The 27,365-nt window shown below is 40.6% G+C and overlaps 1 protein-coding gene across 17 annotated transcripts in view; it reads right to left on the reverse strand.

Annotated features, from left to right (window-relative positions):
• The window catches only part of PCDH15 (protocadherin related 15), an 827,643-nt gene that overhangs the window by 157,489 nt on the left and 642,789 nt on the right, over positions 1-27,365 (reverse strand). For all 17 annotated transcript variants that reach the window (XM_054204839.1, XM_054204838.1, XM_054204854.1 and 14 more), the window contains 4 exons: positions 22,951-23,144; positions 16,912-17,044; positions 10,993-11,072; positions 5,437-5,530 (listed from right to left, as the gene is read on the reverse strand). In XM_054204839.1, coding sequence (XP_054060814.1) covers positions 5,437-5,530; positions 10,993-11,072; positions 16,912-17,044; positions 22,951-23,144 — 501 coding nt within the window. The remainder of the gene's footprint in view (positions 1-5,436; positions 5,531-10,992; positions 11,073-16,911; positions 17,045-22,950; positions 23,145-27,365) is intronic.

Here is a 27,365-nt window from a genome sequence, read left to right on the forward strand (position 1 = left end):
AGACAACACAATGGAGCTTCCTGTTTTATCTATATAAATGGACTGACAAATACACTCACACAAGCCAAAAATAAATAGCACAGAAGTCTTTTTCTTTCTTCTAACAAAAGTCATGCATATTTATTTCTAACTTCTCCCTCCAAAATGCAAAGACACAAATTCTTGCTTTGAAATCCCATCCAAACACTATCATTCGTGAAAACAATTTGAGCTCGACATGTTTTTTCGTTCGCGTCATTCTTCTGCCCATCTACAACTAAGTCTCATTACTAGGGAAATAAAAATATTTTCCTGACTACTCAATTAATGTGGACTTAATTGTTTGTTGTGTCATATTGTTAACAGTGATGGGTGGTAGGTCACGTTATTCCAAGGTCAGAGAAAAACCACAAGCCTGTTAATGCTCCAGGTTATAAATCAGACCAACAATAACTTGGGAAGCATAGTCAAGCATTTTAAACAATCAAGAGCATTATAAGGCATGCAAAAGTGATGAAATGGTGTCAGCCAGGCCACGCGGCTAAATGGAAAGCCATATTGCTTGGTGAAGGCATAAGTAGGTCTGTATTAATTTTGATGGAATAAGCAGTCCCCAAAAGTCAAAAGGCGTCAATGTGGCTGTCACCGCACAACATTAGGCAGTTAAATAAGCCTTGGGGCTTAGAATACAGAAACCTCAACTACTTAGTGCCATAGCGACATTGTTAAAAGTCTCTTTGACCCTTTATTAACGACACAGGAAAACGAGCAGGAAAAAAACTTCCATTAAACCACCAAAAATTTAAGGTGCGTGGGACCACAGCCTTTTCAAATGCAAAAATGTGTTCAAAAGACTTCATGGATGATGATGGGGAACAGTTAGTTTTCTGTCACAAAACAGATAGAGAACATTGCAGGTAAAAAAGGAGGGCCAATGCTGTATTGTATACTGTGTACTAGGCCAGTATCTCATGGGGTTTACAGCAGAGTGTGGGAAGAGCGTCAGTCCCTAGAAGATCAGGAATCTGGTAACTTGTGGGTTTGGAAAGGTAATGATTCATACCGCTATGATTACGGGAAAGGCATCCAGAGGAAACATTGCCCCCCAGGAGACTGGGGCTGGAGGTGCTGTACCAAAGCAGAAGGGTGATCCCTTCTGGAAGTGTCCTGTGCCCAATGTGCTGACCTCTGAGCTCCTGGAGGTGCCAAAAGTGGGGAAAAAGATCCATTTTGGCATGTCTTCCCAGGCCAAAGAAGACTCTTGTCAGGCCTGGAGATGGCAATCAGTGAGTGAACTGGACCAGTGTTAAAGACAGGAAAGATGCTAAATCTTTCTGGCCCTTTCTTTCTGTTTCCTTCAGGTGAGCTGATCCCAGAGACTGCTGACTCGATACTGAAATACAGGCTTCACAACGAGCCTTACTTATCTCTATGGAGAAAAACATTCTTAGTTTTAAGAGAACAATGTTGAAGAGACAAGAGAGTCATCACCTTGAGACAGACAACTATTTAAGCAGCGTGGGATAAATTTTCTGAAAGCTTCAACAATTTGAAAGCACAGCAACATTTCCCATCTGAAGTACTCCATCTAAAATGCAGTACTTTATACACTATTATTAATAATTAAAAGAGCTGAAGTTACGCCTCTTTGAAACCTATGTTATAATGGTTAAAAATCTTTATTCACAACAGAATTTAGCTGAAAAATATTATCGATATTGAAATGTCTTGAGTGCCGTTCACAGTTTCTAAGCAAGTTCACTGGCTGAAATCACAAAGACTGAACTTTCTCAGATCCGTATGAAACACCAACAAAAACGTTTTATTTTTTCCAGTATGTAAGAGTACTCACATGGCTTTTTATACATCTTTATACTTGAAGGCTGTGGAATTAAATAACCTGCTCCATAGTTAAATGGTCAGTGCAACCACAGCTGTCTGTGCTTGAGAACAGGCTCGAACTACATCACCTCTTGAGATGCCATGCAACCTGAATTATCCTGCAATCTTACGACTGTTGTCCATAAAACCTAACTACTAAAATGACCAAACGCTGTATTTTCATGTTGTAACTGAAGAGGAAAGCTCTAGTTAAAAAAAGTTTTTAAAAAGTCACCACCACCACCCCCCTCCCCCCCCCCCAAAAAAACCCCCCACAGTAATAGTCTTTTCCCTTAAATGCCTTTCAAATTTTACAGAAACAAGCAAATACAGAAAAGGCTGTACAGAATACAAAAGCTTATTTTAAGTATATTTGACTCTAATAGCTGGTTTCCAAACAGCCCACTGTTGGATGGAAAGAAATCAATTTTTATATGTTACCAGCTAAAATATGTTAACGTCATTTTAGTTAAGTTGTACCTGCCTGTGGAATTAACTTTGTGAGTTTAGGGAAACTGAAACAAGTTCTTCAATCGGATAACCGGTTTTCTGTAGGCACTAATCGAATTGTTCCAAAAAGCAAAGCTTGATGACAAGTGGATGGTGAATTATTTGGGGAGCCGTAGTTTTGTAATTGTAGGGGTTTTATATTTTTTTTTCCCTAATGAGACACCATTGCTTTCTGATAGAAACTAGTTAAAAAGAAAAGGTCCTCCATGAAATTTCACTGACTTACTGAAATAAACATCCATACCCTTAGAATAGTTTGCCATCTTACCAGCTAGCAATTTTAAATGAGTCCCTGACCCAGGAGGAGCCTGTCAAATAGCAAAGTCGAAATGAGCTGCAAATCAAAGCAATTCTGCAAAGATGCAAGGAAGCCTGGCAAATTAGTCAAAACCACTGTTTCCTGGCACGGGAAAGGCATAGAGATTTAATGGGTTGAGCTGCCCTGTTTCATCTATTTGTAAAATAAAAGCCGAAAAACTTATACAGCCTCATTCGTGATGCTGGCAAACCAGGCCAAGTCCTAACCTTCATCTACTGCCACCAGAGGCTTAGGGTGCAAGGGCAGTCGCCAGCCACACTGCTGGCCAATTTTAAGAAGAAAGTTGCCCCACCGCTGGCAAAAAGTATCGTAACAGAAGAAAACAGCTCCAGCCAGGTTAAGAGAGAGTGATGAGGACTCCAAAGCAAGGAGCAGTAAAGAGAACGCACACAAGCTAGAGAGTGTGACTACATTTCATTATGAGGACAATTAACACGCACACCTGCAGGAACAAAACTCCATGACAGAACCTGTATGGTATTAAGGGAAGAAAGCAGATTATAAGATAAAAGGGAAGTGGATTTTTAAGTGTATGTTGTCATTACAGCAGCAACAACATGACAACACCATCCATCAAGAGCATTCAGTACCAAGAAGTCAAGTGACCTGCTGCTGTTTTGCTCATCTTTCGGCTTGTCAAGCACCTGCTGTACCAGTAAGAACTGCTATGCTTATTGAGAAATGATGAGTTTTATGTGCCAGCGCTGGGAAACCACAAATACCTTTCATTGATGTTACAACAGTTCTTCGGGCTCTAATTATTTAATTTCCTTGTAGGATACTCTTGATACTGTAACTAAAAAAAAAAAAAAAAAAACCACTAAAAAAATCCTTGAAATTTGCATATTGTTCCAATTACTTTTGAGAATGCTACTGTTTTATTTGTATTAAAACACCTGGAGAAACCGCTAGCCCTGTCTTCACTGGGCTAGGCAATGCATGAAGAATAGGACAGTCCATTCCCCCAATGACAGGGCCACTTCTTGCTCCAGCCTGGCTACTGAAGTGCTCGCAGACTGAAGCACCAATGACTTCTGCTGCAACAGGCAGTCCACCCTACATCAGTATCATTCAGAGACAATGCTAACAAAGTCCTCCGCACTTCATTTTTGGTGGTTTTTACACAGTTGAGCTTCAAAAGCCATATCTCACCCTACATACAACGATTTTATGTTAAGGAGCATGCCACAATTAAGTGGATTTCTATTTAAAAAGTAACTGTTATCTTCTGAGTGTTAAAATGGATCACATATCCAGCTAAGTTCCAGGACGAAGACAATGAATCTTTAGATGAAAGGAAGAGGAAACATCTTTTCAGTAGCCTTTCTATGCCCCAGGTAGCAGCATAACATAGTCTGAAACAGAATGCAAGTCTTTTATTTGAATCTTCACGTTTCACAGCTGGAAGTTAGAGATGAAAACAACTGAGCTCATAGTTATCAGGAGTGGAGAGCAGTTCACAAGTAACAAAATTACAAGTATTAAGATGAATTACTGAAGATAATGGTAACCAGATTTTTAATGGCAAAGGTGTAGGCTCTGTTATAGTTATTCCATATTGCCACAGAATTGTATAAAGGCCCCAAAACTTTGTCAATACTTTTGGGGAAAAAAAAAAAATCTAAGTAAATACTGAGCAGGAAGGCAAACCTTATACACTGAAGAAGCTAAAATAGGGAAAAGAGCATACGACAGAAATAATACATAAGATTTTCTTCTGCTGTGGTGAAGACAGGGTAGGGAAGGGTTCAAACCACAGAGCTTTCGTGACTGCTCCATAGCAAGCTGTCAAAGGTTTCTCTGTTTCAATCTCAAAGCTGAACACTGCCTCCTAGAACAGCTCGGATAATGTGCATATATTATTCTAGATCTGCCCTTATACACTGTAATTTCAAGGTCCAATACATAGATACTTTTCCTCCACCTACGCTATCATTCCATGGCACAAGTCCACAGCAGAACTGCTGCACTCCCATTTACCTCACACAATCCAACTGCAGTAAATTCCCCCTGCCGGGATTGCTGCAAACTTTCAGAAAAACTAATTCTACTGCCTCTGCTTGATAAATAAATACATAACATTAAATCGCCCTCCAATTAATATGGAAATTGAAAACCACAATTTTGTTACACTAAGCACAAATGTGAGCAGTGTGTTGGTTTGATTGTCGGGTCCGTGCACGCCTGATCAGTGCAAACACAGAAGACTTAGAAATACCTCCTGATAAAAAAGTTTTATTTTCTTAAGAGAAGAGCCATGGACACTTTTCCAGATTTTTTTTTTTTGAGCTTAAAAAAATTGAAGCTGGACAGTGCTTTCATCTGTCAATTGTGAAAAGTGCACAATGCATTTGACTAGATAAAGTACAAATCCATAATACAGCTGCCCAGATAGCTGATCTTTAGAAGGTAAGAAGGAAGACTGGTTATTTAATAGCATGGAGAAGAAACAGTAAGAAGACGCACATATCTGAATACGGCAAAACCTTGACTGCATCGGTTCTTGTTGAAGAATAACCAAAAGGCAGAAGCAGCAGTAAAGTCACTTTGTTTCAAGATCAAAGGACATTACCCCAGTGATACAAAGGCTTTATCTACACAATCCTTCCGGAGATAAAGGAAAATTGTTGCAGATTACAGATATACTTGGTCAAGACCCATATAAAAGACACTCCAGTTAGACTACTTCAAGTGCCTAACTACATATTGTAACAGCCCATATTCTTAAACTTTGCCAGGAAACTCACCCCATCTGGTCTGCCATCCGAGGCTGTAACAATCAGAATATAGCGATCAGTGCTCTCTCTGTCCAAGGGCTTTCCTAAGGCTAGCAGTCCAGAACTAGTAACAAAACAAAAACACAGAATGTTATCACAACAGTTTCAAGATATCTACAAGCACTTTTGTTCCACTACTTTGCGTTACACAACTGTTTCCCTTTAAGCAAGTTATTAAGCTTTTATGCTTTATTAAAACCGAAGGCACCTTTTGTGTAGGTAAAGGCTAATAAAAATGATGAGCCAATTTCTAATGCTTTCCGCTTCGATATGTGTATAATTTAGGCATAAAATAACAACCTAGTGATCTACAGGATTATACAAATACAGAACTGCACTGAACACAGGAATCTCATTTGTTAGAAGGCTACACTGCCACAATAAAAGAGAAGAGGGAATGACAAGCAGTCTGTTAATCACAGAAGAGTCCTGATAGCCCCGACAAGATTGCAGCAGTAAAATCTGGGAATAAAATACACACAGTCTTAAGCAGGAGTCTCCTCAGAGTTTCATAGGGAAAGGCTACTATCTCGCACGTTGTGTAAATTCAGGAAAAGCACTGCAATGAGCCAATGCCCTTTCAGCGCAAGCACAGATGTACTGTATACCCTAATAACACCATAGCAACACAAGCACAAAGGCTGTGCAGAATAAATCAGGATATTGTGATTATTGATCCTTATTTAAAAAAAAATAAAGAAAAGAATGAAGGGCAAGCCATACGCACAACAATGAAAATAAACAGAATTAAAATAAAAACACTGCTTCTTAGAAGTGTCACAAAGTCCTGTAACTGCTGACAAACTAAAAAAAAACCCTGGATTTTGTCTCTAGGATGATCTAATTTCCTCATGCAGGAGTCTGGAAGCCACCTGGAGGTGTGCTGTAGCAACACAGACAAGATCCCACCATGGACTCATTACTTTTCTATTAGGAAGCATCAGAAAAGTACTGTTGAGTTGACAGTCCTGTCAACGTATCTGAACTGGCCCAAGCAGTACTTCCACGACCAGTGCTGAAGGCCCTACACTTCATTTACGGGATTTGGGTGTCTACTGGAAAATGGCCAAAGATGTAACAAATTGAGATGTCTGTTAAATGCCACCCAATCCTTAGGCTATTTAACAAAGATGCACCAAGAAACATGGATCCAGGATATCGTTATCCTCTCGTCACAGGCCTAGGCAGCTTCTCCCATGAAACTCCACCAAACGTGTCACAGTCTGCTTGGAACATTTTAAGAAAAGTGTAACAAGACATGATTTTGCAGTGCAAAATCCACACGGGCTGGGATCTTGGTATGCTGTGAATTTCCACGTGTTACTTCATTTTTAATGGACACATCAGACATAAGCATTCGTGATGCACAACTATACATTTTGCTGGTTGTACCTACATTTTACATACATGACCTAGAACCTAAACAGCTACTTGCTCAGAAAGAGCTTTCATTAAAACAAGAAAAAAAGTGAAAGCCAAACCAAACCAAAAAGTCCCACGAAACTATGAGATCTCCTTAGCTGTACTTCTTCAGAATGCCTGGATGTATATAATCTGTATATAATCCAATGATGTTTCTTCCCTAGACTATAAATTTCTGCAGAGTTTCTGCTGTAACTTCTTATTCTCAGAGAAGAGCTCAGCAAACTGGTTCCAAGCCAAGACTTTTTCAAACGTTATTTTCAGCAGAGACAAATACCAACACTTCCCTGCAAGCTGTTACCGTGAGCAGTTTCAACTAATTACTGCAGAAATAGGTGGAAACAGTGAATGGGAGCATAACTCTTGCTTACGGATGAAAGGTTGGTAGGTAAAGTAATATCCAAGCTCAGTAATGAATGAAAAGGAAATTTCAGGAGATGCTACATTCAATCTGCCTCATTGCTAAAACACAGGCACATGTTATGTTTAGCTTCCCCAAAAAAGTAAAATCCAGCAACTTCATGGTACCTGGACTACAACATACGTAAAAACCACCACATGCAGTAAGGTCAGATGTAAGATAGACTTGCACATAGATGGGGGGGAGCATGGTACAGAGCATGTTAACAAACATAAAAATGACTCGAAATGGATCCCAGAGCGAGGAGAATGAAACCACACTCATCCCAGGGCAGGACTTCAGATGCTGAAAACTCAGCATAGACCCCTGCTGCAGAGGAAATTACTGCCATGAAGGCCCAACGGGAAGGTGGCAGGGTAAAGTGTAACACCAGAGCAAGGGACAGACCTTAGGAAGTTTGTGTATATATTTATAGATGTTTTTTATATATGGTCATATATATAGTAATATAAATATATGTAGCTACACACAGCTGTATGATATACATGTGTACATATATAATCATACACATTAAAAAGTTAAAATTACATATATACATAAAAATTACATTATGCATATTTTATATTTACATATATACACATACTAAAACATACATCTATATGCAATTTTACCTATTTGCATTAGTGTCATAACTGGACTACTAGTAATTGTTTGATTCAATTATTAAGGTTTTAATTAGACTTTGCATGCATACATGGCCCACAAGAAGGCAATGAGTGTAAAAGTGGTAGGATTTCCAGCAACCTAACCTGTAATTTGTGTGTGACAAGTTAACAACACTCTGTAGCTCATTTTTGCTTCCAGTCTCATGTACTGTCTTCTGCTAAGGAATATTCAGCTGAGCTCAATTAATATTATTGTTATATTACTAAAGACCATTTAACTTTTAAACTGAATTTTTTATAATTAATAAATAGCAGATGCTGGAACAGCAGTGACGCTACTGAGAAAGGCATTAACTTCCTTTGAGGGCTGTAGAAAAGTCAGATGTATCATTAACTGACATGAAACAGTAAACCATGCTCTGTATTTTAACGATTCCCTAATTTTCCAGTGTTTCTGCAAATCAATTAGCTATCACAATAGATCATATATATTTTTCAGCATTTGTTCAAGACTCTGCAATAAAATATGAACAGAAGAAATTTTTAGGAAGGGAACAATGAATAAAACATAAAACACTTATATGGTAAAATATTAATTCACCCCCCAAAAATCAAAGAGGAGCTAAGAATAAAACATTGACAACTGCTTTACTAATGCTGACCTTTAGCTGCATAGATCCATTTAAATTTCTCCAATACTTTTGCACTATTGTACCACCTTTTTCATCTCCTCCTTACGACCGCTTGTACAATTGCAATCTACTGTCTCAATTTCAATAGACGAACATCATGCAAGAGATGGGCCAATTTATAAAAACTCCCATGTTTTACTCAAGGACGCAGCTGTACTTGTGTTCTTCTAAAACCCTGGCTTTTAATCATCACTTTCCCTGGGGAACATAAGGAGGTACTGAATTACTACAGATCATGCTCAGGTTGTTTTGCCAAAGAAAGGAAAGAACAAAACCATCTCATAATCCTCAGACTGAGGATAAACGAGATCTAGTAGGTAGATGTAAAACTGCTGATACTCAGTAGTCATGCTGACAGTTAGGAATTACACAGGGATTAACTGACATGCTCCAGGATGCAAGAAAATAATCCAGATGAGAAAAAGGAAGAGACAGAATCATGTTTATGGTCTCTGCCTTGGCCTTAAAGTATCTAAAAATGTATTTATGTAACCATCAAGATAAATTCCTGTAGCCTTAATATGCCACTCACATCAACTATATGCTTTGTTTAGTATTAATCCTACTTTAATCTCCTATCAAGATATTTCAGTATCTAGAAAAAAAACTTACAAAAGGCTGAAGAAAACTTTGCACAAACAGTTTCCAAGAAAACAAAGAGAGCAAGAAGGAGAAAACACTTCAAAGAGCTCTCATTTTTACCAAAAGGCAACAGATCAAAAAGGCAAACAAATGCCTGAGTTCGTATGAAACCCTCACAATGTGCCGTGATGCTCAGACGCCTGTGGCGTGGGTGGGAGGCTGGGGGTGGTCAGGCTGTGCATGATGGACCCTGGAGGCCGGGCGGGATGGAGGAGGACTTCCAGCCACCCCTGACATGCCTGAGAGGGGACACCTGCAACTGCCCACGGACACACCGGGGTGTGCTGTGCCCGCAGCCTTCGAGAGCACTCCAGAGATTCCTTGTTCTCAGACTGAATTCACAGCTGTGAATTCACATGCCAACCTTTAAGAGATTCACTTCTGGGCATCGCCACACTGTCCACACCCAAAGAAGGACAATACAGGAGCTGCCTAGGATCTGACTTCTGGAACACCTTCACACCATGGGTTTGGCAGGCCAGAAGTTGGTCTGAATTTGCACACATTTTTTCATATCTCTCGTATGGAGAACTATCAGGATTTTTACGGTGCGACGTGAACAGCGCTGTGATAAGCACAAACTATACAAAACAACCCACCTTTGGAGCATCTCTCACGTTGCCAGGCCCACTCCTCATTATTCCTAAGTTCTAAAGGCCACAGAGTAGGTCAGGCCAAATTTTGCTACGGCTTGTGCAGAACACCCTACAAACCTGCGCTGTGCTGGAGCTACGACTCCCAGCGCTCCCCCTAAGCTGATGAACAAAGCAAACCTTCCCCGATTTGCACTGAAAACTCCAACCCACAAGCAGGACTAAAACCAGCAGCTCAACACCATTTCCTGCTCTTGCCACCTCAGTGAAACAGCCTCTTCTCTCTAAACTGTCCCTTCCCTTGCTTGACACGTCTTTATCATTAGAGGGTCCACCGATCTTGGTGGATAAGAACATCAGCATCTCCTGGGATCTTCAAGGATTTTTTCATGTTATTTCATAAGTGATTTGATTCTCCGTATATGGGAGATTTATCACAGTGAGTAACCTAGAGCTTACTCGGAATATACAGACCTGTTTCATACAATCTCCCCCTTGCACTGAATTAGAACAATTTTTTGCAATTATACCCACACCATGGACAAATAAGCCCCAGGTTACTTTTGTCCCATTGCCTACCATGAGAAATCGACTCACCACCCTCCCTTCTTCCTGCAAAGAAAAAAGATACTTTGGAGTTTAAATAATAGCCGCTTGGGTAAAATAAAGAAGGGAGCAGTGGGACAGGCACAAAACTACCTGGTGCTTATAATTTCACAAGGTACTATCTCTTCCAAACTCTATTTAAGTTAGTATTCAATTTAAGGAAAAGAGATTTTAAAAGAATGCTCGAAAGACTTTCCACTACAAACTAAAACGCTCGAAGGCAGGAAACTAAAGCAAAAATTGTCCCTGTCATTATTCAAGAGCTGACAAGTATAAGGTTTTTAATTAATCCCTGGTCACATCTTTTAAATAGAATGTTTCCACCTCAGTGAGTTTCACCTACTAAAGTGTTTAAAATAAATAAATAGTCCCCTGTGAAAAATTCCAGAGTGCAATATCATTCAAAGAGCTCTCATTTAATGTCTAAGAGCCAATCTAAGGCACAGCTGAATATGTCTGATTACAGGTCTTTTCTTTTGCTCTCAGCCCACATATTCACTTGACTAAAAAGTTACAAGTCTATTTTCTAAGGGTTTTCCACTTACCTTTGAGAGAGATTAAAAACTTGTTGAGGATCTCCATTCTGAATGAGGTATCTTATAGGGTCACCCTCTCTATCAAAAGCCTTTAGGAAAAAAAGAGGATAAAACGAAGTCAGTTACAAAGCTTTTCTTTTCCTTTCTTCAATTTATAAACTGGAAAATTAACCCCTGAAGTTCTATTAAAGTTATCTACAGGAATGGTGCTGATCTCTCTATTTCTAAGGCAACAGTGATAATTACAGATGGGCTACTTAAAATAAAGCACACCAGAATTCTTATGCTACAGAGAAGTAACAATATCCTGAACACAGACTTTCACATTACTACTGCACAGAAACACACATCATCACAAGTATGAAATTCAGGCTTTATTCAACTACTATTTTCGTGCAGCTACAGACTGATTAGACTGAACATTATGTTTCCTTTGTTCGTATTCTTTATTTCCACTTCTTATCCAGATTCTTCTTTCTGTTAGTGTACCAGAATCCCAGTCCTTTTGCTGATGCTCCACTGAGCAGCGTGGACATCGCAGCACTCACCCGACATAATAATTTGCTTTTGGGGGGATGAAGATCAGGATGAGACCTTCAAGAAGGACTATTAACAGCACCAAAACAAACATATTCTACCTACTAGATGACAAAACAGCTTTTCAGAAGCTGAGTAAACTACTTTTGAAGTTAAACTTCGGCTAATCTATTTCCAAAAATGGCCATGTAATTGTTACTTTTTGCCAAGTTGACACACACCTTTTCCCTAAAAGCCCATCAGGTGCTTTTCAGAGAAAATACCGTCTACCAAACTGTCTCAGTTACAACTACTTAGCATTCAAAATCTAAAGCGATTAAGCATGCTAACGCAGGAAAAACAATAAAAAAAACTGCTATGAGAATTGCAAGAAGGCCAACCAACAAGTTCAAAGAAGGGCAGATAGGATTTAAGAAAAGACAGGTCAAAATTAAAAAGAGGATAAGGAGAGAGTATTTTTGTTTCGCATCTTTCAACAACCATCCTTTTTCTTATCTATTTCCATAGGCATTTCCTGTAGACCACAGTCAAGAACTGTGTTTATCTTTGGGCTGACCATCTAAAAAGCAGTTCTTAAGACAAAACAAGAAAAAAGAAAGAAAAAAACAATACCCACCCAACCACCCCATGCTCCCCACCATGAGGAACAGAAGCACAAACTATTCCAGTGTGCAGGCAGAACAAGGAATCTAGTAAGAGACCAACTTGCCTTAACTAAAGGAAGCACATAGAAAATAGGGGTTAAATCGAATGAAGAGGACCAGTATAAAGAAAAAGCAAGCACAACTATATGGGGACAAAGTCAGAAGTATTCAAGGCAAACCTGTAATAGAAACAGAAAAGAATACAAAGGATAACAAAGAAATGCTTAAATTACAGAGGAAACTTGAGGAGCGGGGTGCCTTGCCGCAGCATAAAAGCAGAAAGGATGATGTGGAGAAGGTCAAAGAGCTAACCCTCGAGTTTCAGCTGCAATCATGCAGCTAACAAAATTAACTGGCGCAACAAAGGGGTAAAATCTCAGATGAGAAGAGGGAAAGAATAAGGCAGAGAATATGTACATAAATAGAGCATCTTTAAATCATCTGCTGAAATTAAAGCCTGATGAAATTCATCCTAGTGCAGAAAAACATGGGCTGAAGCAATCTCAAAGCCATTAGCAGCTTTCTTTGAAAACTCACAGAGGACAAACGTGCTGAAGGGCAAACACAAGGTACATCTTTCACAAAGGAATGAGCCAGGAAATCACAGACCAGACAGGTAGAGCTCAATTCCCAGAAAACTACAAATAATCAAATTATTTGTAAGTACCTGCGATGACAATATGGAGATGGATAACACAAAGCTAAATTTCCCAAGAACAAAGTATGTCGAAGCAATCTAATCTTCTTTTACAGCAGGACAACAGGGCTTGCAAATAGGGAAAAAGCTGTGGAGGTAATAATGCATCTCAGCCACAGAAAGGCTTTTCACACTGCCTTCTGTGACATTTTCACGAACAAGTTTAGACAACATGGTCTCCAAATGTAAGATGGGATAAAGCAAGACTAAAAATGATGATAAAAATGAAGGTCAGACAGCAGTGGATAGCATTTAGTATTGACTGAATTCTGCGAAGGTGTGTATATTCGTTCCGATACCGATCAATATTTCCATTAACAACATCAGTGAGAGAACAGAAAATTTGTTCATAAAATCCATGGGTGGCATGGAGTGACAGGAGGAGACGGCATCTTAGAGGGTGCGAGTGGAATTCCGATGTTCTTATGCCAAAGATATGAACGGTCAGTAAAGACAAGTGAAAAATTGTCAGCCAAGAATACGAAACTATAGAAATACTGGATGCAGAAAATCTGACTAGCTGGCATCTCTGAGGACTATCAGAGATTCTAAATCACCAGAATCACATCGTTGCTTCTATCCTTAGTGGTCCTTTGTATTCTTTTTACCTTACCTGCCCTCACATCACATTTAAGGGTATCACAGAGGCTTGTTTATGGTCTACATTCATCTGTAACAAGTCAGGAGACTTTCAAAGAGACAGGAAATAAAAGACTGCTTCTAGTTCATTTCATTTTCTCCTTACGTCCAAAAAAACCCAAAAAGTACCTGTCAGTCAACACACTTAAAAAAACAGGGGGAAAAGGTTATCATTGTTTTAAAAAACTTCTGGTTTCTTTAAAACCGAAGAATAGCAAGTTATAATGTACATAAGAAAAACACTGACTACTTGCACACAAGAAAGGAGCGATCTATACCTACTGTTTTCCAGATCAATTGTATACAGTGAGTTCATAATGATTCCATGTTGCTTCCTTGTTCAGCACGTAACTGGACCCTGATAATGGTCCTATTTGTTTTGCAGACTCCCAGAAAAATGACACTATTTGCATATTTTAATTAATAATGGCTGGCAGAACATGAAGCAATGAATGCCTCCCAGGCATGCAATAAACTCTGAGGTTTATTTACAAACTAATGCTGTGGAGATCATTTAATATTGCATTACTTTATCTCAAATGTTGTTAATTAAAACACCAGTCACAATCAACTGGGTACATAGAAAATAAATAATAGTATAAGAAAAAATATAACCATCTATCATCTGCATGAACAAATTTAATGGAAAAGGAGAAAGTAAATTTTATTTTTAGAACAGGTATTATAAAGTCTAATAGGCAAATTTAAAAGAGCTGCATTTGCATTGCTATTGACACCGATGTTTCACGGATCTTCAGATTTGCTAACTCGGGAATATTTAAACTAACTTGCTTGCTCTCTCCCAGTTTTGGTAATCCTCATGCTGTGTGCAACACTAACAAAATATTATTAAGAGGGAGTCACAAAAGCATAACCTCTTGACCCCGCTGCACCAACCCAAAACATACCTTCAAGTCCAAAAGACCCAATGTATTGCTACTACTCGTGAAAGAAAAAGTCAGTGGGAAAATTTACACATGAAAATACTTGTTAAATATCTGAGGTCTGGTAATATTCCATATGACCTATGGAACACAGGCAATACCTTAAGCTATTGCTAAAATTCCACAAAAAAAACAAACCCCAAGATGAACCAAGATTACTAATTGGTAACTTTCTGTTTGCGTGGAAAAGACAGCACAAGATTTCATAAGCTTAAATACTCACTCTATGAATGTTTAAAATGTCCTGGCCAATTTTACACAGGGAATAAAAAAAGATGAAGATGGAAATATACTCCACACAATGAAAGTCCTTTAATACAGACGGGCATATTAATGCAGAATGAGGCAGCTGAACTTGCGCTACAAAGGCAATGCATCCTCGTTTCAGGTCCAGGACCACCAGCCCCACAAGAGATACAGTCTTGGACTCCTCCCCAAGAGATGAAGCCACGCTTAATTGGGATTTAACAATTAAGCATTCTTCATAAAGAGAAACTGTCTAGCTGAATTCAAGTCATGCATAGCACATTGGTAATATAAGATAAATCTACCCAGCAGTAACACTAAGACGACGACAACATTTTCTGGGCATTTCCAAAGCTCTTAAAATTAACTGATGCATTTCACTCTTTCCCCAAGAAATTTGGGGATCTTGGGCACGCAGCAAGAGAACACGCATCGCTCTACCACCAGAATGGTCACCAGCATCCCAGCTAGGAGGAGAGTAGCTAGCGTGACCGTTTTGCGTGTCCCCTACCCTGCCTGGCACAGGCTCTCTCTCCCAGATTTCCTCAGCATACCTTACCGAGGATCGTTGGAAAAGGAAACCAAAGCTAGGGAAGATGTTTGGGGTTTAGTGAAACATTAAAGCAGACAGATCATTCCAACAATGAGGTTCGCTTTCTAACCACATTTAAATTGCACAAAATCCTTAAATACTAAAACCTGCTAACATTTTTTCTGCCTCCAAAGGCAGGCCTTCAGCCATATATTCCAGCACCTGTCGAGTAAACACAAATGTTTCTGTGTCTCAGCATGTTCCTGGCTCCCGGTACTCTTTGGGGTTTCCAAAACCCAAGCGTCTCCCACCAGTGAGGAGAAGACTCCTGAGCAGCACGGCTCTTCAATTCTGAACTCACTGCAGGCGTTAAGAGACATGCCAGAAGTTAATTTCCAGCACTGAGCTAAATGAGCCATCCTCCCTTGGCGCAGGTGACCGCATCACCTTAACCATCCATAATAATCTTAATCTTTCATCAGCAAATGAATTTAAGAGAAACTTATCCATTCACCTGCATTAGTGACTCAATTAGAGTTCCTTTATTTCACAGACTTTGGTTTGCATTTTTTTTTTTCCCCCGTGCATTTACCGAATGTGCAAAACCCAGAGAGCCACACACTTCAGCTGATATGAAGCGACCTAATTCTACCGAGTTCAACAGCCTTCAATAGAGCTGCACTGCCTTAAAGCCGATAAGGCTGTTGCTTTCTCTGCTTTCTGTTTAGTTCAGGTATCTCCAGCCTTCTTTCTTTCAGTGGCTTTATACAAAGTTTGAATAATGTTATAATGTTTACAGGAACCGCGCTCAGGAGAGCGTGCTGTACTGACCTTATTGCTTTAGACTTCAGGCCGTAATTACTTCATAATAATATTAAGTTCCCAATCCCTTAAAAAACATCTAAAGAGTTGTAATTTATCTACCTATTTTGCACAGCTGGCTTTCAAGACACGTGGGCAGAACGCAGTGCAGCAAAAGCTCAGGGAACAGTAAATAAGCTAGGAGAAAGCTAGATTATTTATAAAATAAAGCTGAAATATTAACCATGCAGCAGCACACAGAGAAGCAATCTGGGTCTGCAAACTATGTCAGTGCAGCATTATTTATCAGTGATACCCGACTAATGTGCTTTCACTGCTGTCACTTGCAGAGCGATATTGGGTGAGCAGTTAGTTCAGGGACCTCTGCTTTTTGTTAGCCCGTTAACAGCAGTTGTTACATACACCAAGGGGAGCAAATATCTTCAGATGCTTTTCAAAAACGAAAGGCTAAAGAAGGCCAAGTGCCAAAGATCTTGCTGAAATTCCACGTGAATTAGGCACGGAAGGTTCTAAGCTCCTCTGATTTGCTGGCAAACATATATAGAGAAATTTTAACTTAAGAAATCACAGGTCTTTCATGAGCCATTCATGGAATTTTCTTCTCGTATGTAGTCTTCTTCTCATATGTAGCTTCCCATATGCAGCCTATAGTACCTTTTAGCACATTGAACACAAAAAAGAAGTTACAGAAATATATAAGTAAGCACTTTTCCTATACAGTCCATGTAAAAGGAGCTATTTATCACAATTATGTAATTTTCAATTCCTATAAACTGTCCTTTCCCCCTGTACACGAGGACTGGGTTCTGCATGGCATGGGCACAAACAGAAGGAACGTGGTAAAAGCTTACAGGGAAGCATCTGTACCTGCAGGTTTAACAAAACGGCTCCAATTCTCATGGCCTCACTGACTTCAAGGCTGTACATCAGCTGGGGAAAGCGGGGAGGGCTCTGGTTGTTGGGTGGAAGGACCTCAATGTAAACAGTAGTAATAGAGCTCCTGTAATGCAGGAAGAAAAAAAAATCAAAGCCAGTCAAAATCAATAAATCAACAAACACAAGGCAACCAACAGTATCTATTTTCTACACTGTGTGTTCTCTAGCTCTAACAACCTCCCTTTGCTCCTTTAAAAGCTTCAGGACATATTTTTCATTCTGTATCGAAAATAAAGCAGGCTGCCACATTAACAGAAGAAAAGCTAAATAATTTCTTTAAAAGTAGCTCAAGTGTTCTTCGAAAAACAAAGCAGTTGGGTATCACTGCACGCTCCACATACAAAGACGACTCATAATCCCCCGGTGATACTGTGTCCTCTAGAAGAGTATGACAATTCTGAGATGGTAACTGCTCCTGCCACACACAATATCCACCCCTGGAGCATCCCTGCTGTTGTTCGGTTTGCTAAGCTTCTTTGGAGAGAGGGAAGAGAAAACAGAGAGGATAATGCTGGGAGAAGACTGATGTACACAACTATATAACAGGCTGCATCAATACTGTAGCTCACACACAAACACACCCAAGCCCACTTCAGACCAGTGAGCTGCGGCAATACAGAAGACCACAAAACCCACACAGGAAACCTGCAAACCCTTCAGCTGCACTGAACCCCTAACAGGAATATACTGCAAACAGCACTCCAGTTTGAAGCTTTTCTGAGAACACTGACACTCACCACAGACCCTGCAAAGCCCATGCTGTAGACACACTGGCCTGGCTATTCAACTGCTCCAAACTGAGAAAGGGAGCCAAAAGTCTCCCTGAAGTTGAAAGAGAGATTTAAAAAAAATCTGGCTTAAAGGGACCTTTCTCTTGCATCTTTGCTCAGTTACCCCACCTGCCTTCTCTCCTGTATGTCAAAACAGCATCCCTGCCCCAGAACAAAATCCTGAGGAGAGCATGTGTCACACTGCAGGCGCAGATTTCCTCCACATACGCCCTTTGACAAAGCTGGTAAATCTCAGGCTTTAAGGCTGCAGGAAAGAAACCTCTTCAGGACAAAGGATTTGTCCCCAATTTTTATTGGGGGGTGGGGGGGGGAAGAAAAGAAAAACATGCCCACACAATGAGCTGCTTCTTCCAGGGCTAGCAAACTCAGGGCATTTTTAGAGACTCCTACCAGAAATCACCAGGTATCTCATAGTTGAAACAGCTTCTGTGTTAACTGACACAGTTCACTAAATACCAAAACAACACATCACTGATCGATATTTTTAATTAGCTGTACAGAATTCTGACGAAGTTGTGTTACAGATGCTTCACACCGCCCTTTGCCAGCAAGTTTTATAACTCTGTGCCACTGATTGGAGCTGGGCAGACCATGGCTGCAACACCGTGAGAGACAGCTACGTTGTTGGGGCTGTGTCACGCAGTGGGGTGACCATGCTCTGAGATAACAAACCATGAACGCCCCTGGCCAGAAGGACAAATCCCACCCATAGGAAACTGCTCCATACATATGGCCTGTGCCCCACAGCCCACGAGGAAGGGATTAAACCCAACCCAGGGCGTCCCACCTTTCACAGCTCAGCTACACCTCTTGGCCAGCTTGGAGCACGTACCCAGAGCTGCTTCACTGCTGCCTACTTCCAACAGGAGACAGACATGTCTGTGGTCATTGCTCGTCAGTGCTACTGCACGGGGTGCCCGGGGGCAGCAGCGGGGCTGAGGGTTCTGTGAGGAGGAGCCCAGCCCCTCAGCCCCAACAGTTGTGCCTTTGGGGAAACGCATTTAAGAAAGGGGAAAAAAAACCCAAGACGAGAACAAAGAGGAAAAAAAGCGTGAGCACCAAGGAGAAAGTGGTGATGCTCCAGGCGCCGGAGCAGAGACTCCCGGGCGGCCTGTACGGAGGGCTCTGTGGGGCAGGGGAAGGTGTGGGGAGGAAGGAACAGCAGAGTGGGGCTGTCACGGACTGACCGTCTCCCCCGTTCACCATCCCCTGTGCCACTAAGAGGCAGGGGTGTTGGGAAATGTCGAAGTGAAGTTAAGTCTGGGAAAAAGGGAGAGTTGCTGTTTTTTATCTATTTCTCACCATCTAAATCTATTTTAATTAGCAATAGGTTAATTTTCCCCAAGTCAAGTATGTTTTGCCCGTGATAAGTGAGCTCTATGTCTTTATCTTGCATCCTCATCTTATTTTCTCCCCTGTCCTGTTGAAGAGGGAGAGCGAGAGAGCAGCTGGGCAGGTATCTAACAGCTGGCCAAGGCCAACCCACCACCTGTATATTAACAATAAATACAAGTTGACTCTAATGAGCCTTCAACCTTAAACCGCTTCACTGCTAGCCATGTTGGGACAGTCTAGCAAGCATCCACCAGTGCCCCAAACCCCTGGCTACCAGCTAGTCCAGGGCAATCCCGAGCTTCCCATGGACGGCAACGCTGGGGATGCTACCTTGCCACAGCTGTGTCTCTCTAGAGCAAGTGCCGGACTCGCTTCCATCTAGAAATACAGCAGATGAGGATCTTCCTGCTTTGAACGTAACAGGTCCTTATTTGATTTAATCACCTTTTAAATAAGTACATAACTTGCACTGAAATGCACCGGTGAATGGCAGAGCCTTACCATCTATCATATACTTGAGCATCTAAAAAGCTGAATTTGCAGATGACTGACTCAATGGATATAAACAAAACCAGGGTGATCAGGGGAAGATGGACAATTAACAACTGAAGTTGATCATTCGGTGTTGATTACCTCCTTATAAACTACAGTCCATTTCCTCTCTTGTCTATTTTAAAATACTCCCTCATATCCCACTAATCTTTCTGAATCGATGTTCCACACTTACAGTAAAATAATAATACCATCACCAAACGCTCAACAACAGACGTAATGAATTAGCAGACAAAATATCAGTTGAGCACTGCGGCTGCATATTTTCTCAGGGTGGCTGCTGTCTGTGTATGATATACACATCCCAATAGTTGCAGTTTAGTGTGCATTTTTCTTCCACTGCTGAACATTTAACAAAAATATATTGTTCTCTATCATTTTTTTCTGATCCTGCTACATCTTAATAATACCCAAGCTGATTTATTGTCTATCAAGCTCTAAAAAGAAAAAATAATGTTTCTGTTCACCACAATAGGAAGCAAATTTTCTTCAAATCTTTAAGATAAGATCACAAAAGTAAAGCACTAATAGTCTGCAAACTAAAAGCATTGTAACACTCAACAGCTACATTTTTTCATTTCCAATCCATTTTTGATTAGCGCTTTGTAATTTTAACCCCTTCGTTCTGTGTGTGTTATATCCAGACCATTTACGTGGCTGGAAAAATCTCCTTTGGCATGGGAAAGGAAAGGAGCCAAAGCTGAGCCTTCTAACAATTGCAGTTTGTGCAGAAACTGATAATCACTATATGCTTAACTATAACTTCAGTTCTAAAAGCTAAAAATTCATCTTTAAAATGTATACTTTGTATAAACTTAAGTATACTTAAAGTACTTAAGTGTACTTAAATATGGCTCGATAACTTTCATTAATGATGCCTGCCATAAATAGAAACTTTAATAATACGCAGCAAAATACCTTGTTTCACGCACAGAAGAATTTAATGTCATACTATGCAAAAAAAGATACATAGGATGCCTTTAATTTTAAATTTGCTCTAGCAAAGGCTACAGCGCTACAGCTCCTGAGCCAGGTTTAGTAGCTTGGCCTTGCTTTGTGCAGAAGCGAGGGGAGAGTTGAACCCCAGGCAGTTTACACATGACTGCAGTTCGCTTGGTGTGCCCTGCGGCAGAATCCAGATTGGGAAAAAAAATGCTTAGTATTTGCAATTACATCTAAATCATTTATTTATTCATTTATTTTACAGGGCACACACCTTCCTGCCTGCAGGTACACAATGGCTGGCTAGACCTAGCCCATTCCTAGTAGTCTCAAATACTGGTTACTGCCTCCACCAAGGCAACGTGACTCACCTAACCCAACATGACAACTTTGCATTAGAAGGAGCAAGAAGCTCATACAACTCCAGTTGTGAGATACTGACCGCCTCACAGCCACAAGGAAGGAACTCAGGAGATGCAAAAGGACAGTTTTAAAGACCTCTGAGCTGTACTGCGCAGGAGCTCTGCCTGGCTTTTCTCTGTGTAAAACCACAGGAGGCTGCTTCGAGCACCACCAATTCGTTTCTGGGTTTCCAGTCTTACAGAAAGAATGTCAGGAAGGCAGCAAAATCTTTTTCTCTAAATGTACCTTACCAGACAGTAAGAGTTGTTCACATTCTTTCTCCATGGCACCTTGCTGAAGGTCCAGTGCCCCCCCCCCCGCCTTCGTTTTTTAACCATCATAGACACAGAAAAAACAGCTCTGGGCCCCAAAACCGCCTCAGTTCAAGACCAGGTTGGTCCTGGGGCCACCTACTGCTGCTACAGGAATACTGCTTAGATGGAGTGGTTTTTTGAACAAATATTAAAAGCTATGAAGAAATTACATGCTATAATTTCATAAAAGGGGAGACAAGCAGAAATGACAAGAAAGGAGAGCTTTTCCACTTTTGAAGATTATTGCAATAAAGACATTTTCAGAGGAGGAAGCGCATGCTCCCAACATACATCATCAGAAGTATATATTTTTAGACAATATAAAGATTTCTCAAACATAAAAGGAGCTGATGGCAATCAAAGCTGTATTGTAGGGGCTACTGTTGCTGGGGCCACGCGGTTGCCTTCTGATTTCATTTTTGATTGATTTTTCTCCTCCACTTTAATACTAGGCTAGTACTACACAAAAGTAAGCGCGTAATAGTCCACAATCTTCTCCTCAGCACTATTAACAGCCTACTATCAGCCACCCTGAGAGGGCTTATCAAGAAAGCAAGCAACAGAGGGAAAGGAGAAGAAAATTTAACTAAAAGACTGTGTTACCAGATACTAGTTTTATGAACAATATAACAATCTGAATACTCCAGCGATTGGAAAATGTAATCATAAAATACGTGCAGAGCAGTATGAGCTGCTTTCTTGGAGACACGACAGAAACAGCAGGTCCTGAAGAAAAGTCAATGACTGAAATTCCATTTTTGAGCAATCTTTCCTTCTTACATTGCCCATTCGCAGGAAAGAGAAAAGCTAGTGGGAGATTCAAATATTGGAGACTACTGTTCCTCTCTGCCATCCTCTCTGGACAACAAGGTTGTCACATTATCCATACCATCCCAGAACATGAGAGACACTTTTATGCACCCTCCTACCTCTTCATGAAATGACAACATTTGTGCACAATTGCCATATGCAGAACACAAACTCAAAAGAAGCAGGCAAGTGGGACTCGGTACCTTTATTTTTTTGGAACGTGACAGCGTCCAATTCTAACCATGCTAAATTTTCAGGCTGCTCTTCTTTATCAGCTGGTGGAGAACAGAAATAATTCTGCCAGTGAGAATTTAGGTCTCAGTGAGGGCACTGCTCACCACTGGCACGGCTTGTCAAGTACGTCAACAGCATGCCAGGCCTGGATGACCCTACACACCCTAGACGTGCAGAGAAGGTCTCCCACTCAGCAACCAGACTATTCCCAATCCTTTCTGCATCACACCAAGCTGCATTCTGAACAAAAAGCATCTCCCTTCTCACTTGCTTCCTTCTTTACAGCCCTTCACTTCCATTTCTCTTCACAAATGGGCACGCACAATGACAGCACAACATGTGAACTTTTAAAAACCAGACCATTAGAAGCAAATGACATAATGAAAACTGTGTACTGTAAGGAAAATGTAAATAAGGAACAAAAAGTGAAAGACTTCTAATATGACACTTTCCCAAAATGTGATCCTTACACCAAACAGAACACATTGAATTGTATTCCAGTGTGGAGTTACAGACATAAGGGTGTGCCACACTTCTTACGCGCTGCTAAGGACTGATTAAAAAATTAGTTTCATTATAAGATTAATTACCTTTTCTGCGCAGGAGGAGCGCTATCAGATGCTTTGACAGTGAGAGCATAGGATCGCCCCACTGACAATACAACTCCTGGAGCAATGGTGATAAGGCCTGTTCGGTCATTGATGATGAAGTCTCCCTGATCCCCAGCCAAAATTTCATATACTATCTGTCCATTGGGTCCCTCGTCCGCATCTACAGCGGTGAGCTGCAATTCAAAACCAGAATGTCAGCACGCATGGTTCAGTGTTGTATTTTAATAGTTTTTTGTAAGGCAACTCGGTAGGGGTAGAGGAAGTAGAGGGGAAACTTGGAACACCTGTAACATATGCAGTAATTTCTAATTACTGTACAACAAGGATACAATTTCAATGAAGGATAATAGGCATAAAAACATCATGAAGCAGAGAAAAACCGCTTACCTAATATTACAAGCAAATTATTTTAAGATATGAATTAAGAAAACTAATTAAGACCAAGTTTACTCTCTGTGGATTGGAATTTATAACCCTTCCTATGAAGGGGGCAGGGGGAAAGAAGATACTTACTGTGTTGCAAACGTTAACAAGAGAATCGTACTTAATTACTGAAAGCTCACATCCCTCTCTACACATTTCAAGTGACAGCCTTGCTACTGTCAGAAATTCTAATATCCCAGTCTTGCGTTACAAGTCCTTGCTGTGTGGAACTGGAGAACAGTGTTTGTATTACTCACGTGTGCACGTACCGTAAAGGAAGCCGAGTGGAAGCGAAATAGCAGCTGTTCCCCTATGGATACACACGTAGGAAACACAACCACACACACCACAGACGTGTCAGGGCCATTTCACATGGCAACATGACACCACCTACCTAAAAGGTTGTGTTTGGGGGGACGATCTCAGAGCCATGGTATAAACGCAGCTAAGCACATACTTCTGTACTTTGTCGCCTCCCTACCATCTCTCTACTCTCCCATGCAGCGTTTCTTCTATGTAATGGTACAATTTTGATTCTAAGCATGAATCTAAGGCCTACTATTTTAGATACAAATTATAATGATATACGTAATGAAACGAGGGGGTTCTTATCTTGCCCTTGGGAAAGATAACGGCTTTATCCCACTTCTGTAGCATGCCATGCTAAACCAAACATTTACACACACGGCCAGAAAATACAGCTCAGTAATCATACATACACAAATCAATTGTTTGCTTTTAGCCAAGCGTCAAGTACCAATGACTCTGACTGCCATGCCATAAAGCAAATAACCAGCAATCTGAGATTTCAGATCATACCCCTGCCGTAACAGTCAGAATTACGCACCCACGCCTCAAGTCACGACAGACGACAGCCCCATGTCCTAGCTAAGCCCTTTCACCTCTCCTCTTCCTCTATGCATATGTGGAATAACACAAGTTATTCTACATATGACATATAATCACACAGCAAACTGCACAGTGCCTACCACTTGACCTGTATTACGACAATTAAAATTGCATCTTAATTATCACCATATTCAGAAAACAAAAAGGAGCACAGCATTTTGTTACGTTTAGGGTCGAGTCACCAAAGTCCCACCAAATACCACCAGTACCTCTGGGCTTTCGAAGGTGAATTTCTTCCCATAGGGGTTAGTTTTCTGATAAACACACTGCTTTCTCAATTGGCTCGTAATTTTCTGTGTATTTTGTATGTATGTATTACCTCAAACAGCGCACGGGGTGACATAAAGCAGTACAAGCAGTACCTGAACACCGAGGCAGCCACGGCCGCAGCAGGCAGTGGCAGCGCTGCCTGTGCACCCAGTTGCCCGGTACCAACAGCGGCAGAGTGCAAACAACAGGGAATGATGGCACAATGGGCTCCTGCTGCTCCCAGCTGCAGCCGAGCAGTTGAGGTGGGACACAGCAAGGGGCACAGGCAGGTACAGCAGCAGAGCCTCCCCCCCCGGGATGTACGAAGCAATAAGAAATCCCAGCCTCGGAAATTATTCCCTGCAGGGCCACTAAAGTGAGAATGAAAAGAAAATAGACATGTAGCTTCTTGAAAGGCCTCCACTGGCCTGTCCACTTTGGCTTTCCTGCTACAAACACTCATGCCAGTGGGCAGCACAGCACATCAGACTGCAAGTACAGGATTTAAAGGTACCACACGATGACACAAAACCTTAGCAATGACTGTGAAGCCGATGGCAGGATCAACAGATGTGATCTCAGGCAGGGCTAAATGCCTGCCTGCCAGACAGCCTTTTCTCATCCCGGACACTCTGGAAGTTGACAGCATTGCAGAGAGGTAGAGGGACTCACTGAAACTCCTGCTACATTAGGATGTAATGTAATCTATTAATCAATATAGCATCACGCTCCAGCAGGTCACGGCCTTTCAGAGCACTACCTACAACTTTCAAATCACCTTTCCCCAAGGACAGCTAAAGAACGGGAAGAGTAGAAACCAAACCTTGCAACTAAAACAAGAAGGGAGGTGAAGAATAAAACCCAAAGCTGTAGTATTCAAGTTAACCGCATTTGCATACAACATTAAACACCAAGGGGAGTATGTGAAAAAAAACTCAGGGATCTAGCTACTTTAAAGGATAATCTCAATTCTTTATGCACATAGATTCGGCAAAATATGAGATTTCATATCTAGTACGAAAACCAAGAACTAAGCCCACAATAGCTTAAACGGAATAAATTAAATGAAACGCTAAAAGATAAGCGATTTAGATATATTAATGGAAGTTGGGTTTACCTTCTTTGTTAGGAGTGCAAGCTATTACTGCTGTTGAGGACTGAGCTACTTTATGGAGGAACAACCTTTTTTAACATGGAATAGGTTGTATGCAGTACTCATCAACTGAAAAGCATGGTAGTTAAATTACTTTTCTCATGAAGTAATCAGTGTTCTGCTTCTTTCACGCACAACGGTGATCCAAAGCAAATTTCCAACACTGAAGTATTTAAACTTAAATTAAAATCAGCTTAGATAAATTAAATTTCTTTGTCATAGATGCTTCCTTCCAACAATCCAAACTGAACAATGTTGTGCTAGAATTAGCAAATCTTCTTAATTCATCCTCCTATAGTATTTTGAGACATCCCATAATATATCAAACACAGAATAAACACTTGAAATACCACCAAAGAAAATCATCAAGCAGAGATCATCTCCTCTTACAAGTTTAAAAAACAAATCGACATCCGTGTCTTATTTTTGGAGAACATCTCAATCTCATTCTATATTTCCTTTTGAAATTCTGAACACATAATCCTAAAACTGCACTTCTGTAATGTGCTTTACATCCATCCATACGATGCCTTGGTATGCCAATATATAAACTTGCAACGATCAGAGGCAGCACACCAAAACTCAGCATATAAAACAGACTTTCTACACCTTCTTAGGATTTAGAGCTTAAACCCCTCTCAAACTCCCTTTCCTTCCACTCATTCTACAGTCTCCATGCACAACTGGATGCGGTCATTAACCTCGCAAAGAGTAACTATCAAACTAAGTGATATAGTTAAGAAAAGTGCTGTAATTACCTCCTCTACTGAACTTCAGAAGTAACACACACAAAAAGATAAATAAAGGCTTTATGCAAAATACAAGATCCTAAGGACTTAATGACGGGATTTGGACCAAGGCCATCTTTCACTGTGACGACATGAAAAAGGAAATTAAATGACTACACAAGTACATAGATTAAGAAGGTTAATTAAACTTACAAATATTGAATGCTTGAAAAGATAAGTGATTTAAATAACGTTTTGGGGGCAAAACCAGGAATCAAACATAGAATTAAACAGAATTAAAGAGCTGCCATAATATATGGTTCTATAAATTCCCTCTCCAGCTGTCCCAGACCGATAGAGCTTCATAGTTAACAAGATTTGCGAAACACGGTCTAAAATATACAGAAAGAAGTAAAAACAAGAGTTATTTTACTTTCCTTAGAAACTTTTTGCATCCAGCAGTATCAGCTTCATTACATTAAAATTTAATGTATTGAAGGTTTTGCAAAATAGGTGCATATTCTGCTGCAGCAAGAAGTGGGGTTTTTGGAAGGAAAAGGAAACTTTCAATGATGGCCTTACAGCTTGCAAAGACACATTCCTCGTCACTATATAAGCTCTGTTCAGACTCACTTTGTACTTGGAGGAAACTGGGCTTCAACATTTGACCTGCAACCTTTCCGCAGCACCACTTTTAGTGACCTTGCCCTCAACAGATGAAGTGATTACCAACCTTTCCAGCAGCCCTACATTTGTCAACAAAATGTCCAGCAAAAGTTGGTCTGACTCATACTGACCTCCAGCGAATCCTGCAGAAAACCCGCGTCACGCCAGTTCGCCTCGCAACGCCTAGCCTTAAAACGGGTGCCCATTCAAGGGTGGCTCCAGAGCCACGTTCAGTACACATTTATGTTGTATAACGCTGTCAAGGA

The sequence above is a fragment of the Rissa tridactyla genome, chromosome 6, assembly GCF_028500815.1.
Source record: "Rissa tridactyla isolate bRisTri1 chromosome 6, bRisTri1.patW.cur.20221130, whole genome shotgun sequence".
Taxonomy (NCBI): Eukaryota; Metazoa; Chordata; class Aves; order Charadriiformes; family Laridae; genus Rissa; species Rissa tridactyla.